The following is an 18,160-nucleotide window of genomic DNA, read 5'->3' as shown; positions in this document are numbered from 1 at the left end:
GTTTGGTATCTTTGTTAGAGTCCCCACTTAAACTCTAAAAATAAATATAACTCTAGGAAAGCGTTCCACATAAAAATGTTTCCGAGAACGGGTTATAGGTTTCTTCATAAATAACACTAAGTTTAAATAAATAACTATCTTTATTAACATTTAAGAAACTTGCAAATTTAACTAAAACATTTTAACATATATAAAACTTAACCACTTTAATATTGAGACAGCATAGAAAAAAACTGCGAAAAGGTAACCGGCGAGAACATGCCGGATTGCTAGCTAGAACCGACGGGGAGAGAGAGCAAGCTGTGAGGATGCGGCCAAGTTATATCCAAAACATACTGTGCGCGTTTTACTGATTTCGCCCTTCACGCATATCTCCATTCAGGTATGAGGTTTACGTCAATTACCGGCTGCAAGCTACGTAGTCCAACGTCAGAGATTCGTAGTTCGGACTTTGCATTTCAGACCGCAATGCCACAAGTACAAGTGCTGTTTATTCAAATGCAGTATAACTTGACTATCTTTTTTCTGAAACAATTTTTTATTTTTATTATCGTAAAATATATATCTTACAAATATTTCAAAACTTACTTACACAATGCAATCTACGCTTGTGTTAATTTAGTTTTGCACTATACATTCCTTTTAAGCGTGACAGCAACTTTTTGTAATATTCTAATAAATCAAAGTTAAGAAAAAAAACTGTTTCATTATCCGAACAGAATACATCATTTGCTAAATTATCTTATCCACGCCTGGTATTTCGAAAAAAAAGGAAGAAAGAAAAAAAAATTGTCATAAGTTCATCTACACATCCAATTTATTTTTCATATTATAAATGAAAGATATGTAGTTGCAATATATCCAACAATTTCTTTTGCTGTGTGGAAGCTTTTAATATAAATACCACAACTATCATAATTTCCGATAATGGCTTGTAACATCATTGTGTTTGTTTCATTTTCTTGCAGGTGGAAGTAAACTACCATATGGTGATCGTCAAACAGTAGACCAAAGAGGGGTCGTTCGTATTCATAACGTTCGAAAGGAAGATGAGGGCATTTATCGATGCATAGCTACTAATGGAAGAGGAGAGAAAGCTGAACGGCCGTTAGTACTGAAAGTTGTCAGTAAGTTTCTAAAAGCCCCTGAATAATCTATTGGATTTACTCAAAGCAAGCGCTTCGATTTTATCTGTGGAGCATTAAGAACATATTTATTCACATTAATTCTGAGAAATATGTCGAATATATAAGCACAATGTTATTTTTTTACACAAAAAAGTATTTACACATAGAATGAAAATTAGTATAAAAAACCACATATAAGAGATCATGATTTTTTTATGTAACTACTAAATGAGATTTGTTTTTTAATGAAATATTAAGAGGTTAATAGCATAATAGATATAATCTTTTTTATACTAAATTAAATGAATAATAACTTTCCTTAAATTTCGAAAAACAATTTAATATCATCTTATCTGAATTAATTTGTTAAATTGAAGGCGTTAACACTTTGACAGTTTCAAAATATGATTTATTAATCGATTCATTAATTCAAACTAATAGATTTTCTATGAACGAAACATGCTTTGAATGATTTGAATGCAAGGCATAAATAATAAGTATATTCCTATTTTATTCCGAGCGTGAAGCATTTAAATATTTTAAAACTCTTCCAAAATACTTTTTTTTACTGAATAATGTTTTTATAACAATAATTTATTATTTTTGCTCCATTTTTTACTATTACAAATAGGTTTATAAAAAGAAAAACATTGATTTTTATAAGAAAACCCAACTTAAGCTTAACAAAGCTGAGAGCTTATTATGTTGAAGTAAAAATCAATGAAGTGTGTATAAATTTAAATAGATGAAAAAATAAGTGATAATAACAAGGAAAAAATAATAAAATCTTTTATCACTGGTAATTTCTAGTATTTTTTTAAAATAATAAATATATATATTTCTAAAAAAATATTTTCAAATATTTATTGATTTTACGCATTGCGGTTCAAACCCTCTATTATAAGATCAATCACTATTTTTTGTCCTTCCACTTTATCATTTAAATCAAGTTTTATTAATTTTTATACTTCAGAAATACATTAATTCTAGCGAGAGTATTAAATGCACGTAAGATCAAATTTCTTTTTTTAGATCTATAAACCGAAGTCGTTTTAACACTGATTTAATTAAAAAATTGCATATGCAATTAAATCAAATACTCACTTGTGATGGATGAAATGGTAAATAAACCTAATTTAAAAATATTCATAGAAATATCACGCAAAGTAAGGATTTGAAGAAAAAAATTAATTTGTGGAAAATAAATTCAACAAATTGTATTTTTTTCTCGATTAATTATTTTTAATTTATGTAAGACGCAAAAGTGCTTTAAATATCTAAAAGTAAAAGTAATAAGTAGTTTTAAATGCTTTCTTATCAGTCAAAGTAGTTTAGAGGAAAACGCATTTTATATTTAGCGACCGCTTAAGCTCCCATTTGCAGAAAAATAATTTACAATTATCACTATTTTTTGCGCAAAACCATTTGTTTTTCATTAGATGCATTTATAAATCGCAATCATTAAATTATTTTATTTGTCAATTGCAAGAGTGGTGCTTAAGCTGTTGACACAGAATTTTTAACTTACTTTTTTCTTTATTATGTATTAATTTACGATACGATCAATAAGTGAAAAAATGTTATATTTAACATTTAAATGAATTACAGTAATGAGGTATAACTTCACGGTACCTTTTTCAGCGTTATAAGGTAAAATCTTCTAAAGACGGCTCACTTTCAAACAATTATTTTTTTCTAATTTGCAGTTATTTAGATGTTTAGAAACAGATATTCGCCAATGATTTTTTTTAAAATTTATAACATCAATTGTAGATAAATTTTTGAGTAAGATTGTAAAAAAAGTTCAAAATATTGCTTTTACGGTTTTTACATTTTAATACAAACATAATTCCGTTAACCTAACAGAATTTTTTGTAACTATTAGATTGTTTTATGTAACTGAAAAAAAAAACCGAAATATATTTCTACTTGTAATTAGAGAGATAGGAATTAGAATTAGTGGGACAGAAAAGTCATTATCTTACAACAGAAGTTTTGTGTTTTATTTTTTTATTTCAACAAAAGATCAGAAAATAATATTAATCAAATAATAAGAAAAATGTCAATATTTTACGAATCATATTGGCACCTCTGTACGGTAGAAAATTAATAATGTTACATTTCTGTTCCATTCAATAATGTTCAATAATGTTCCATTCCACAACTTAATTTTTGTTTTTTTCTTTTTTTATTTAAACAAAAGATCAGAAAATAATACTAATCAAATAATAAGAAAAATTTCAATTTTTTACGAATCATATTGGCTCCTCTGTACAGTAGAAAATCAATAATGTTCCATTTATGACCAGATTAAGCAACCCCAATTGCATTAGTTTACGCTAGATCAGATCCGTGCACAAACAAATTAACTCTCGCTTAGTACAAATCGTGATCGGCCACCTAATCGTGATCAGCTATTCAATCACCTGAACCCTATCAAACCAAATAGGATGGAAACCGTTCTTGGAATGCTATCCCACAGGCAGCATTTATCCATTCTAATCTAGACTAATTGAAAATGTATCACATCAGATATCTCAGTTAGGTAGAAGAGACTTGGTTATGACACCCCGGTGGAACTTATGAGTCATAAAAGATTAACAATTTCGAAGGCACGCTAGTTTTTTTTTCCCCAATGACTGAGATTCAAGTTTTAGTTATGCATTTGACCCAAATTTACATGTTTTCCTACAGATAACTCTTTAAGGTTCTTCCCTTAGAAAAAATACCATTGAGCATGAAAAAGAAGACTTTTTACTCAAAAGACCAATATTTGAATTTCAGATTCGTATCTACTCCTGAGGGACATAGTTTTAAATGGCTCACGGTTTCAGATAAAAAGTTATCTTGCTGCATAAATGGATATGAGTATGGAAAAAAAAACCTTCTTACTCAAACAATCCATATTCGAATTTCAGTTCTGCATTCAATCTTAATGAATGTGCTTCAAACGGAGCATGCTTTAAAGAAATATATTTTCTCTTAGCATAAGTATCGAAGAGGTGAAAAAAATTGTTTTAATATTTGATTATCTATTCACAATGATTGACTAAGAATTAACCACAACTGTCGAACTTTATGAAAAATATACAATAACAAAAATGTGAATGATTCTTTTTCATAAATCATAATATGTGTTTAGATGTCTAAATATATGGCGTAAACATATACTTATAATATGCAGAAACATGTGAAGCATTTTTCTGGAATTTCGAATTGAAACTGGAGAAAAAACATAACATACTTCATAAAATTACACTTTCACATTAAAGCATTGAGTAGAATTTTGAGTTTATTTTATAGTTGTTAATTAACACTCTATTTCATTTTTCGTTCATAAAAAGTAAATGCATTTCCTGCTTGAATATAAAGAATTTATCTGATGGTTAACAAAAAATATTGATATAAACAAATTAATATATAATTAGCAAGGGACAGAATACAACGTGTGTAGGCAGTGGAGACTAAAAAAATGAATCTATACAACAAAATCTATAGTTATAAGAAAAAAATTATGGTCAAACTGTATAGTAAAATTCACCGTGTTTTCTGGCACTGTGAATATACCAAAAAGTCCTTTATCATAAGGCTTTTGTAATGACTTCTGGTAAAATTAACAACAAAGTATGGTTTTATTATTATGTTTAGTAGTAAGTGCGAAAAAAAATTAATTTTAACCAGACTGGAGGAAGACAGGTCCTTTCCGCCTATTAAATATAGTTTTTATTTCTCTTTATCCACTTTCATGAACATAAACCATTCTTTTTCCTTAATTTTTAATTGTCATATAATCTCTGATAAAGGACAGACGATATTATTAGGTACTTATATTTATTATGGTACGGGAATATTTATTTAAAAAATTTTATAGAGATAAAAAAAAATTCACAATATATCGTAACATTCCTGCTTTATTACTATTAATTTACACAATGACAAACAGTTTGTTTTTATTAAATAAATGCGTAAATGAATAAATTAAATAAATAAAATAATTTCATACATTGATGACCTATAAAATAATCTTAAATTTAAGCTCTGTAATTTCTTTTTTATTTCAAAAGCACACATACATTTGCTTTCGATAAAATTCTTAAACGCATTAAAGATATGAGCATATGCTATAATTACAAAATTTGTCTTTACACTTAAGGGAAAAGATGAAGAATTCTTCATGACAACCTAACAATCCCCTTTCAAATGTGTTCTTAAACCACTTATTAACGATCCTATAGAAACAAGCCTCGAGAAAATTACGCTCTTACGCCCAAATTCGCTGACCCATCTCATAAATGCTAATGAATCCCTTTTGTTTAATGAACATTCAAAACCTTTCACCCCCGCCTCATTAAAAGCACGTGAGAACGACAGAATAAGTGAATGATTTTCCCAAGGAACAGCAAAGAAAAAAAGGAGATAATGTGGTTTAGATCATCATATGATTCTTGGACCGTTTTATCTTTCAGGTCAGTTCTCAATGTTCTCATTCATAAGTAAACCCATAGCTATACATCTTCTCTTTGTTTTCGTACCAAACCTTCAGGGTATTGGCTATTCTCTATAGGATAAGATGTCATTTACTAAGAGACACATTCTTAGCTCCTAAGGAATAGAAGAAAAGAATGTTAGTTACAAGGAATGGCCTAGGGATTAGAAATAAACATTAGTTTCCAATCCAATTGATTTTGATGTGTAACTAGGTATTAATGTAGTTGTTTATTTCTCATTAGGATTTGTTTTCTTTTAAATTGAGTTTTTAAATGTTGGTTGTAATTGAGAGAGCTTAGTTTAAATCTTATAAGAATGGGATTTTGAGTTAAAAAGAAACTTCATTCGTTACAAACATTTTGTAGTAAGCTGTGAAGATGTTGTGCTGGAATGATTAACCTAATGGATTATCGTCAAATGATTATATTCTCAAATTAATGTACATTCCAATATTGTATTTAAATAGCCCAATCAAAATTTATTTATACACTAGTGTGAGTGGTACGAAAAAAGAAAGAAATCGGTTCGAAAATAAAACATATTATGCAAAATGCACAAAAATAATTTTAAAAAAAAAACATAATTAAACGAAAAGTCAATAAAAATACAATATAAAACATACAAAAAAATGGATAAAGTAAGGGATGAAATCAAATGCCTATTTACTTACTAGCATATTGTAAATGTGATTTAAACATATTTTCGTAACTGATTTGCCAGCTAACAAATCCTGAATTAAAAGCGTAAGTCGAGAGTAATGGGATATAATTTTTCCATTTTTTGAAAAAAATTATTATTTAATAAAAATAATTTTTTTAAATTAATTTTTAGTATTTTATCTGTTTTTCTTATATGTTATATTTGTTCTTTTTTTATATTTGTTCTTTTATCTTCATATTTTTATCTTAATATAGGAGTTCTATGTTATATATATATATATATATATATATATATATATAATGAATCTGAAAACTGCTTTTTTATGTTTGCATTTATTCTGAATAAGAATATTTTTACAACATATGCCAACATTTTTTTATTTAAAATAAATTATTCTCTTCATCCGTTTATAAATATTCATTTTAATGGTTTTCCTCAGTATCAACTAAAAATGAATTCGTTTATAGCATTATATTTAATTCATTGCTCTCTTAACGGGCGTCTTTTAATACTGATGCATTAAATTATAAAATAAACATTTTTTCTTAGCGTTTTGTCCTCATACTTGCCTTTCAAGTTTTTTAAGTTTTTCCGAAAGGCATCTGATTATCAATAAATATTGCAAACACTAAAATCATTGTGTTTTTAAAAAAATATTTTGAATAAAAATTTGAAAAATGTAACTTCATTTATGATCTTTAATGCATATTATATATCAAGATATACATTTACTTCTCAACCTTTAATATAAATATATATTTATTTTATTATTTTGTGAAATTCTTCTCTATATAAATTTTAAATGATGTGATTAATATGAGGCGAAATATATTAACTGCAAGCCGAAAAATTACAATATAAATTTAGATTACTGTATTTGCAAATATTCCTCTTGAAGCTTCTTAAGTACATAAAATTTTGCGGATAGAATTTCAATAAAACAAATTTATTCTTCATTTTGTATTCAATTTCAAGCTATCATTTTTTTGGAAAAATATTTCCACTTTAATAACTTCCATTCCTTCTTCATTCATCTGATTTACCACCGAAACTCTAGAACGCCAGAAAGAATCACTACTGTGTACAGTATATCTAAGAATATCGGTTTTCGATAACATATTCTTTGCGAACCGGGGTACTGGTTGCTTTTCGGAAGTTCCATATTATTCTGCATCAGATTGCCAGACGAATACCCATACACACGACCCTCTTCTTAGATATTGCGGTGGTATTGTTACATTCCGGACGTGTGCCCTCTCTTCTGTTAAAAAAAATAATAATGTTAAAAGAAACATTTTTCTGGAACAGACTTTATGCTTGACGATAGAAGTAGAAGGAATGTTTATAAATAATACTTTTGTGAGAGGCGGCGAAAAAATTCAATGATGGAAAAATATCTGGTGGAATTTTCAATGAAATGTTGGAATTATTTTGTTATTGATGGTATGTCCTCGCGAAACGTTCTCTGAATTGATAAGATTTGTATTATCCATTCAATATTATTTTCGAAATTTTTTAAAATATATTATAATGAAACGAATTAATTTCAAATCATTTAAATTTATGAGTTCCGTTCGTTTAAATACATTGCCATTCAAAAGTCATATTTTAATATTTGTTATTACTCAATGCAAGTGTATGATTTAAAATTTAATGTCACGGAACTCAGCAGTTCAAAAATGTATATATTCGTGTAAAAAAGTTTTTAAACCAAAATAAACAAGTATATATATCATTTTTTTAATATAAACTTTGAAGGAATTTTCATTGAAATGCTAGATTAGCTTTTTTTTGATGATATGTCCTCGCGAAACGAGCTCTGAATTGATGAAATTTGTATTATGCATTTGATTTTGTGTGTGCACATTTTTTAATTACATTATAATAAGACTAATTAAGTATATATATGTTTCTTTAGGAATTCCGTTCATACAAATGCGTTATCATTAAAAAATCAAATTTCACAATTTTTTTTATTCTATGCCGGGGAATGATTTTAAATTTAGTGTCACGGAGCCCAATAGCTTAAAAAAATTTACATATGATCAAGAAAAGTTTCTAAAGCAAAATAAACAAGTATTTACAGCATTTTTTCAAAAATTTAAACTTGTGGAATTTTCAATGAAATGCTGGAATTATTTATTTTACTGGTATGTCCTAGCGAAACATTCTCTGAATTGATACGATTTGTATCATCTTCTCAATATCATTTTTGAAAAGATATAATAGAAAAATACCGTTCATATAGTTGCATTGCCAATAAAAATTTCATTGTTATGTCAAATTGCACTTTTTTTTATTTTATGCAAGTGAATGATTTTAAATTTAATGACATGAAACTCAACAGTTTACAATTGTATATATTTAAATAAGAAAAGTTTCTAAAGCAAAATGAACAAGTATCTATATTATTTCTTTTAAATTTAAAATTTGGTGGAATTTTCCGTGAAATGTTGGAACCATTGTATAGCGATATCATGTCCTTACAAAACGTTCTCTAAACTGATAAGATTGGTATTATCTATTCAATATTACATTTTCAATTATATTATATTAAAACTAATTTAGTTTTACTAAATAAATGCTTCTTTTAAAATGCAAATAATATTTCCATTAAATTAAAATTTATATTTTTAAATCTTTTAACTTAAATCCGAATGAAAAAAACTATATCACATGTACTTAAAAATACTCAAATTTTACTAATTGCTGCTTCTATTATTCATCTGTACTATTCTTTTTTTAGCACTCGCAAGCAAGCATATAAGAAAATAGTAAAAGCATCTTCAAACTATAAATAATAAAATAAAAGTTAGTAGTTGTGTAAAAATTTTAAATGACTCATCTTACTATTAAATAACTGATTTATCAAGCGGCAATAGAAAAATTCATCATTTATATTACCCACGCTAACAATTATTATACGACTAAGGCAAACACATATATAAAGTACTATTTATTACTATATTTCAATAAACTACTTATAACTTAAATGCCTGCAGTATTTTTGTAATATTTTTAAAACAGTACATGATAGATTAATAATGAAATTTCAAACTTTTCAGTTTAATATGAGCTACATCCAGAATTATATTAAAATAAAAAAAGAAGAAATAAATAATATATACAAACGATATCGACTTAAATAAAATGCGGACGATAAATGTAATAAAAGATACGTTCTTAAATTTATATGTATATTTTATTTATCAACCGTTCTAAAATGCCTTATGTTTAAATTACTTGAATCTTCAATAAGAATGATTTTTAAATCTAAAATCATATTATTAAGAATACATATTTATGATTTATTCCTTTTTTTTCTTCATGTAAGTAGATTTTTAATATTTGTTTCATCGATAAAAATATACGTATCATAAATAAATAAATGTACAAAGCAGGTAGATTAGATTTTGCCTTTTTATGTAAAAGCAATTTCTTAAAGCATATTTTGAGATTTTGCAATATAAACATTTATTTCATTTTCGTTTAAAATACCTAACTTCAATTCATTAAATATATTCTCCTTTAAAACTGACATATTATGACTGTAAGAATTTATAATATTTAGGAATATGGTTTAATATTATATTGGTTTAAAATTCACTATACAGTGGAAGATTAATCATATTAAACCGATAGAAATTCTGTAACATCGATTATAGCTATTGCAGTTTAAGCAATTTTATAATAAACAGAAATCATCTGGCTTGTAGGATTTGCTTCCAGAGTAGGGTAAACACTTTTTAGATAAATCTCTAAAGAAAATCCAAAATTAATTAAAGATTATCATGCAGAAATGTAATTCGTCTACAACAATAATTGTAGTAAAAACTGTAACAAAATAAAAAAGGAATATATATATATATATATATATATATATATATATATATATATATATATATATATATATATATATATATATAATTTTTAACTACTTTGATAATCTGTCTGATTTTTCTGATAATTTTTATTAAAAGGATGCACAAGAACAATTATTTTTTTTGCTTGAATCAAAGATGTTTCTTTTTTCGTCTATAAACGCAAGTAAAGGAGAACAGAGAAAATATCTGCATTATTGTTACTTCATTTTGTTTTACTAAAGATATACCGAAACTAAAAAGATGATAAACCTGAAATCAAATTTAAGTAATTAACTTAAATTGTCTAATAATTCAAATTTATTTTTTTACTTCAATTATCTTTGACATTGAAGTTGAGAAGTTGATCGTGTACTAGGAGATTAAGATTTTTGACAGATTTTATCTTTCATTTTTTTATCATTTTATAATGGAATAAAGAAAAAAACTTTGATTATTTCTTTTGATCAATCATTTAAGAAGTTTTTTTCAAAATAAAAAATGATTATGTTACACTTTAGCTTGGATATAAAGGTATAAGATTTGGAAATTAAATAATTCATTATGTCAATTGAAATGTTACTAAAAAAAGTAAAGCTTAATTAAATAATATTCTTCTTAAATAGAAACTAACATCGCCGGAATACAAAGTGTCACTCACAAATTAGCTGATTTTTTTTGAACTCTAAGTATTTTAGTAAACTCTAAGTTTCGAAATACATTACTCCCGCCTTTTTTACATCAGTTTCTGAGATGTACATTAAAGAAAATGCAAGTGCAACAAAAAATTTAAAACTATAGCAAAAATCTGGAGAAATGAGCTATAAATAATGTAATGGAAAAAAATTACGCTTAACATTAATTACATATTTTTAAAAAATTTTTTGTCGGAGCTTTTTGCTCTAATTCAACCAATTAATTTTTATTTAAAAAAAACTGTACATTGAAAAATTGTGCAGAAGCTAGGAAGTGTATTACTTAAAATAATAGAGTTTTTATTCCTACATTTTAATTTAAACTTAAAATTTTAACCTTTCTAACCGCGCATATCAGTTTTCACTTAGGGCTAAAAGACCTATATTGAAATAAACGTCCAAATCCAACAACGATCTCCGTCTGTAGAATAATTTAATTTTGACAAATTATTCAAAACGAGCAGTGCAGTATTTGAAATTTTAAAAATTTAGTCCGAAATTCGAAATAGATAAAATAAATTTTAGATATAACTGCTGAACGTAAAAAGTATTAGTAAATTTAATGTCACTCGCCGAATGTCCGAAATGTCTCTCGAAGAATATCCGAAATGTCACTCGCCCAATTTGCGAGTGACATTTCGGTCACCTTCATTTGTTTTTAACACCGACCTAAAATAGTACCGTTAGTTCAATGGTTATGACATTTAATTTCAAGAGATAACGTAAAGTATTTTTTATTAGTAATAAACAAAATAAACTATTGATCAAGATCTTAAAATAATTTATTTGATTCAGCTTTATCTAAATAATCATTAAAATGCTGTGATCCTTACTCGAAAATGAAGAAATTATTGCTTTTGAAAACAATTTTTTCCGTATTGGTATTATGGATAAATTCAAATGCATATAAAATTGAAACTAACCAGTATAACTTATTTAAAAGAGTGTTGTAAACAGGAACTTGGTATATCCCTTGACCTCATAAAAATGAAATTCGCCTTAAATATTGTTTGAAAAATGTTTTTATCTCTCATTTATGACATGTGTTTATAGCGTAAGTTTAATATTTTAGACAAATTCTCAAAGCATACAAAATTTATTTTTTGTAAATCCTACAAATATCCGATTTAAAATCTTTAGTCCTTCAACGAAATGTTTAAAAGAAATGTCAAAAGTTTTGAATCCTCAGTAAAATCTGGTTTAGATTTTGGACTCTCTCCAGAATGGGAAGAGTCACACAACATTAACATCGTTGCAAAGTCTTGACCTAAGTTGCATTTGGGTCAGCCTGAAGGAATCACAAACACTATTCTTTGTATTCCATTTATTTATATATTCCATTTTTATGTTGATTTGACCTTTTCATGAAATAAACTTTATACTGAAAGATTACTAGAATGTTTCAAATCCATTACAACTTAATACAATTTTGGCTACTCATTTTATTAAAAATTATATTTATACTATTATATTTGTTATACTATTTGATACACTGTACAAATACTATTTGATACAAGAACTATTATTAGATATTATTTTAAAATTATTAACCCTTTTAAGATCTACTTTAACGTCACTTAAAAGCACGAGACTGTTGCACAAAGTTTTTTAAAATTTTTGGAACGCCTATATATATATATATATATATATATATATATATATATATATATATATATATATATATATATATATATATATATATATATATATATATATATATATATATATATATATATATATATATATATATATATATATATATATATATATATATATGGTCCCGGAGACATCACTGAGACACATGTGTCTCATCAAAACAAACCTGTAGGACACACATGCCCTAACTCCCCCTCAATTGCCCAAATAGTTAATTTTTAATTTTATTTTGGCGGAATATTTTTATTTTTACCTTATCTGGAACGTCAAAGTCGTAATTTTTTTTTATGGGAATAAATAAAAACTGGTGTTGATAAAAAAGTGAGAGGGAGTTCAGGAGTCAACTGAAAAAATATCAAGATCAGCTTTTAATCTAAGTGAGAAAGGTAACGAAGAAAACTTGCTCTTGTTAATGATAATGGAGTGTGGAGAATAAAGAACAAATTGAATAGTATCCGAAAGTATGGAAATATTGACATTGTCACCGATATAAGATAAAAAGAATGAATTAGTTCATTCGGATTTAAGGATAAGTTCAATTAATTAACGGATTGTCGTATAATTCAAATGGCTCTCGGCCATGTGTGGAAACAAGAAGAGGCTGGTTGGAGGGCGTGAAAGGGATTTTGAAAATATGAAAATTATGAAATGACAGCTTAAGACCCCGAACCAAGATAAAGGGAATGATGTCCCGATGCATTTTTGAGTCCTCAAATCGCAGTTAGGCTAATACGTAGAATACATAAATGTACTTTTTTCGTTTTATGCACTTAAAACTATTGTTTATTAAGTTTTATAACATTATTTGAGAAATTCAAAAATTCTTTCATGCATATTCAAAACATTATTTGATGAGTTTCATAATTTAATTCCATCGCTTACCAGTAAATAATAAACTGCGGAAAATTTATAAGAAAAAATACAGTTAGAAGTCTGTGGTGATTTGACCAATTCCGCTGCAGTACAGTGAAATACTAGACTTTTTTTTAAGAAAAAAGACAAGTTTAGACTAATCTAATAATCAGGAGCATCAATTTAGAAGTGCAAGGCACTGTAAACTATTTATATATTGTAGAAATGTAAGAGACATTAGGATGCCTTCCCTTGGGTTCAAACTCAATCTCTGAATTCACCGGTCTGTCCTCTCAGCTGCATCTCGGTCTGCTAGGAACTAAATGGCTTCATAAGATGGGCCTAGATAAAATGCTTGTTTGTTTAATCATACTGGGTGAAAACAGCTAATAAATAATTTTTCTCTCAATTATAGTTTGAATACCTTCTTTATTTATAGTTATGAGATAACAGTTAAATGAATTATTATTTAACTATTTTTACGAGAAATTCCTAACAATGTAGATTCGTATTTTGTGCTTTTGCTTTGGGATTTTTTAATCTTTTTTTCAAGTTTTTAGAATGAATTTTAAAAACATGCAGTTCTATAAATCTTGTTCATTTATGTTCAATTAAAAAAAACTATGAGCTATATTTTTTCACGCAAAGTTATTTTTTAATTTAAAAAGGTTTATTTTTAATCAATAAAAAAGGTATATTGTCCTAAATTACATAAATTTATTAGATAATTTATAAATTTCAGAAACAATCCAGATTTAAATATACAATTTCAAATTCAATTGTGTAAATTTCTTAGAAATAAAACCCCAACTTGTTTAAAACCCCAACTATATATTTTTTTGATTGGACACACTGTTGAAATTTTCATTCTCAAATTATGGTAAAATAACTGGCAGCTGTCTGTCCGTCCGATTAACAGTAGTAGTAAGTTTACGGTTAAAGTAAGTAGTAAGTTTACGGTTCCTCTAAGGTTTTGAAACCATTTACAAAAGTATGGTTATAAAGCCATGAATACAGAACTATACAGTTTATTAACCATTTACAACTAGCATTTTTTGAAAACGTAAAAAAGGAATAATAATTGTTTAAGAAGACATGGGAACTCAGTCTTTCGTAAGGTAATGGGCATTTGAGAGTGCCGGACACTGGAAATTCTTCATGTGTTGAAGGGAACACAAGGATTCGATTGAGGCGTCAACACAAGGACTCGAACTCCAGTTCTGCCGGTCATGAGATTGACAGATAAGCCCGCTCAGCTATGATATGAACGCATTTGCAAAGAACTAAGTAGCTTCATTAGGTGGTTCTAGTTGGTACGATAAAATTCTGGTTGTTTAATCGTATTAGGTGAAGGCAGTTAATAAACAGTTTTTTTCTCAAACTTAACAGTTTGATTACCATTTTATTTATGGTATTTGACTGTTTTGATCAAATATGGTAAAATAACCATTTAATAAATTGCTATTTAACCCTTTTTTTTCGAGAAATTTCGAACAGTGCATTGTAATAAGTATAATTTTGGTACTGAAATAACTCTAGTTTGGTGTGAATTCGAATAAAAATTACTAATTAATATTAATGACTTACATTTTATTCTTAAATTGTTTTAGCCAATAAGAATGTGTTAAAGCAACTTTTTAAGTTAAATCAATCTTTTCAAAGTAAATAAATAAATAATAAATTAATAAAAATAAAATTAGTAAAAAAAGTACTAAGATACAAAAATAATAATATAAATTAAATATAAATAGTCAGATAGACAGAATATATGAATAGGCAACAAGACACAGAGTATTATACTCTCATCTCAGTTATAAATTATTTTTACGCTAGATATTGTATGACATAACTTCATTCATAATGATTTTTATTTATTTAATATTAACCTTGCATGTTATGCATAATATATAGTTTGTATTTTCTCATCAAATGTGATGTAGTTTATACAAAGTGTTTTTTATGCAACTGATTTCTACGTGTTAGCATGTTAGCATAAAGCTTTCTTTTTAAATTGACTTGCGGGTTTATATAGTCCGAAAGTCTGACTACGGTTTGAGGAAGGATAACTTTTAAGTAAATCCAATTGGCTTTTCTAAAATACAGATGTTTTCTGAAGACAATCACAATTAACATTATAAATTATAAATTTTGCCGTATACCTATAGACTACGATTTCACAAATTATTTCTGTGTCGATCAGCTAGACATCCAAACTTGTAATTATAACCATAATTATTTTAATAAGAAATATATTAGACTCGTTCATACATATTCCATGGAATTTTTTTCGATTTCATTAACCAAAATATTTGATTAAACGGACGATGGCATTCCAATTGTTCTCTTGCGTTAGTGTTATATTTGAATTCCCTTTTCTCTCCAAAGAATAATTAAAGAAATGTGGAAATACTCTTATTTTTAATGGAAACTGGGGAACCTTATCTCTACTAAAGTGGGCCATATACCCAAACAACTAGGGATGTGGGATACATATCAAAATAAATTAGGGACCTATCTGGCCCCACCCGTAATTCTAGGTATTCAGTTCTATGCATACATTCCAACACTGAGAAAAATATAGGGCTAAAACTACCAGGATATGGTAAAATTTACCGTGTTTTCGGATCTATGGAAATATTAAAAATATCATTAATCATTAATTTTTATAGAAGTGATTTAAAAATAATTTCGATAAAATTAACAAATATTGTTTTATAATTTGTGATACAATTTTGTAATTTAATCGTGATACCTTAGAATTACGGCATAAAAACCTTTTATTCGGCCAAATCTACTTTTCAGTGCTTATTTTTTTACTAAATATGTAATAATAAGAAATCTAATGTTGAAAATCAGGGGTTTTCGGTGAACCATCTCTATGGAAACAGAAAAATTCCCAAATGAATAGTTGAAATTCCGTATAATTTACATTTACTTAAAAGAAGTATGATTCATTTTTTACCGGATATTTTCCTACAATACAGCTTGGTAATTTCACTACTAATATAAGGTTAACGCATGAATAATTAAATACACACTTAAAGTGGTTCAAGTCATAAGATGTCCTAAGTATTCAATACTTTAAAAAAAAAAAAAAACAACTTTTTTTGGAATAACGGAGCGACAAAAAAATTTGCCGATCTGATATAGCTACAGCAGTCTTTCTAGTGTTAACTGTTGTTTGAAAAATGGGTTTTGCATATTAATCTAGTTAACCCCCTAGTCTAGTACAGTAATTAGTGAATAAACTCCTATACCAACATAAAAAACATCATTGCATAGTGTTTAATAAATACATATTTTAATTGAAATTGATTTGCCATATTTTTAAAAGCTGAATTTTTTAGAAAGAATTAAATCTTACAAATGTATATATTTGCTCTAATAAAAAGAAATTTGTTTGTCCAACCAGTTTTGTTCATTATCAAATTTAATAATACTTGGAATCCAATTCTTTTGAAACTTTGAAAATGAAATAAAAATGGTATAAAATGAATAAGAGTATTGAGATGTTTTGTGTTTCTTTCAGTTTTATAAAGTTTCTAGAAGATAAATTGTTCCTTACAGCAACATCTGTGCTTATTGATCTACATTCTTTACTGAAATAAAGCATCAGAGCACTAGAGAAATTGGTTTGTTTGTAAAGAATGAAATTCTTACTTTCATTTTTTGCCTTTATAATCACTGTAAAAAGAAAAGCTGTAATTTTTCCTAAAAATATCAATACGATAAAATTAATTTCATTTGCATAAAACGCCACATAAAATTTTTAATTACTTTTTTAATGAAATTATTAGAATCCGTATGAGTTCTATAAAAATATACTAAATCTTATTGGAAATGATCATTTTTGCACTTTTTAAACATAATACCCGTATAGCAAGTAATCTTAAAATTTAACATTGTATTGGCAGTTTCGCTGTACTTTTATGGTCATATCAATTTTACAGTCATGAATTTATTTTTACGTAAGTGACTGGAAGAATTTTTTTAGTCACTGGTCGAAATTTAGCGAAGAACTTTCTTACATTGTGGTTGAATAATAATATTTTGTTTTGATCTTATCCTGAAAGCAAATCCTGTTAGCTGATATCCCGATAGCTTTTTTATTTCATTAAATTTTAAATTTATGTTACACTTAGAAACATTCAAATCGTATTACTGGTACTACTTGCAGAAAAAAAATTCTGTTAAAATTTCCGTGCTGTATGGCATTGATAGTCCTGGTGAAAATACCATAATTATGGTAATAAAATCGAAAATAAATGGTATTTAAACCATTCATTTGATAATTTTGCCATCCAGATAGTGACAAATTACCAAAAATTGAGGTTTTTAAAATGGTGGTTTTCATTTCCACACATTTAGTAACAAATACGAAACTGAAAAGTATATTTAAACGAATTAATGGTTTTTATGCCAAGCTCTAAGGTATCATAATAATACAACCAAAAAAATAAACATAAACCAAATTTTACCACATATTACAAAACCATATGTATTTTTTTTATTCCACCATAATTATAACCAAAGCAATTCGATAAAAATTAGCAAAAATTTTGGTGTTTCCATTCAGCCAGAAGCACGGTAAATTTTACTATATTTTTGTATTCTTGACCTTATTTTTTTCTCAGTGTATGTAAAAAAAAAATTATAGCCAGAATATGTAAATGATTTTGAAAAAAATCTAGCTTATGTAATAATACGTATTGTTAACAATTATGTTAATAATAGAAATATACAGGCAATTAAATAAAAAAAATTAAAGAAGTTAATCGATTAAAATCTGCAGTTGCTTTAAAATGCACTAAACCTAAATGTA

The 18,160-nt window shown here is 26.6% G+C and overlaps 1 protein-coding gene across 11 annotated transcripts in view; it reads left to right on the top strand.

Moving 5' to 3' along the window:
• LOC107441504 (cell adhesion molecule Dscam1) overlaps positions 1–18,160 on the top strand; it is a 434,487-nt gene that overhangs the window by 203,040 nt on the left and 213,287 nt on the right. For all 11 annotated transcript variants that reach the window (XR_015429993.1, XR_015429992.1, XR_015429995.1 and 8 more), the window contains exon 8: positions 969–1,127. Coding sequence is in view for 7 of the 11 variants with exons in the window: in XM_087154077.1 (XP_087010203.1) it covers positions 969–1,127 (159 nt within the window). In the remaining 4 variants the exon portion in view is untranslated. The remainder of the gene's footprint in view (positions 1–968; positions 1,128–18,160) is intronic.

This window comes from Parasteatoda tepidariorum, chromosome 10, assembly GCF_982258835.1.
Source record: "Parasteatoda tepidariorum strain Cologne lab strain chromosome 10, Ptep-v5.0, whole genome shotgun sequence".
In the NCBI taxonomy this organism is placed as follows: Eukaryota; Metazoa; Arthropoda; class Arachnida; order Araneae; family Theridiidae; genus Parasteatoda; species Parasteatoda tepidariorum.
This window is presented reverse-complemented; position numbering and strand designations above follow the sequence as displayed.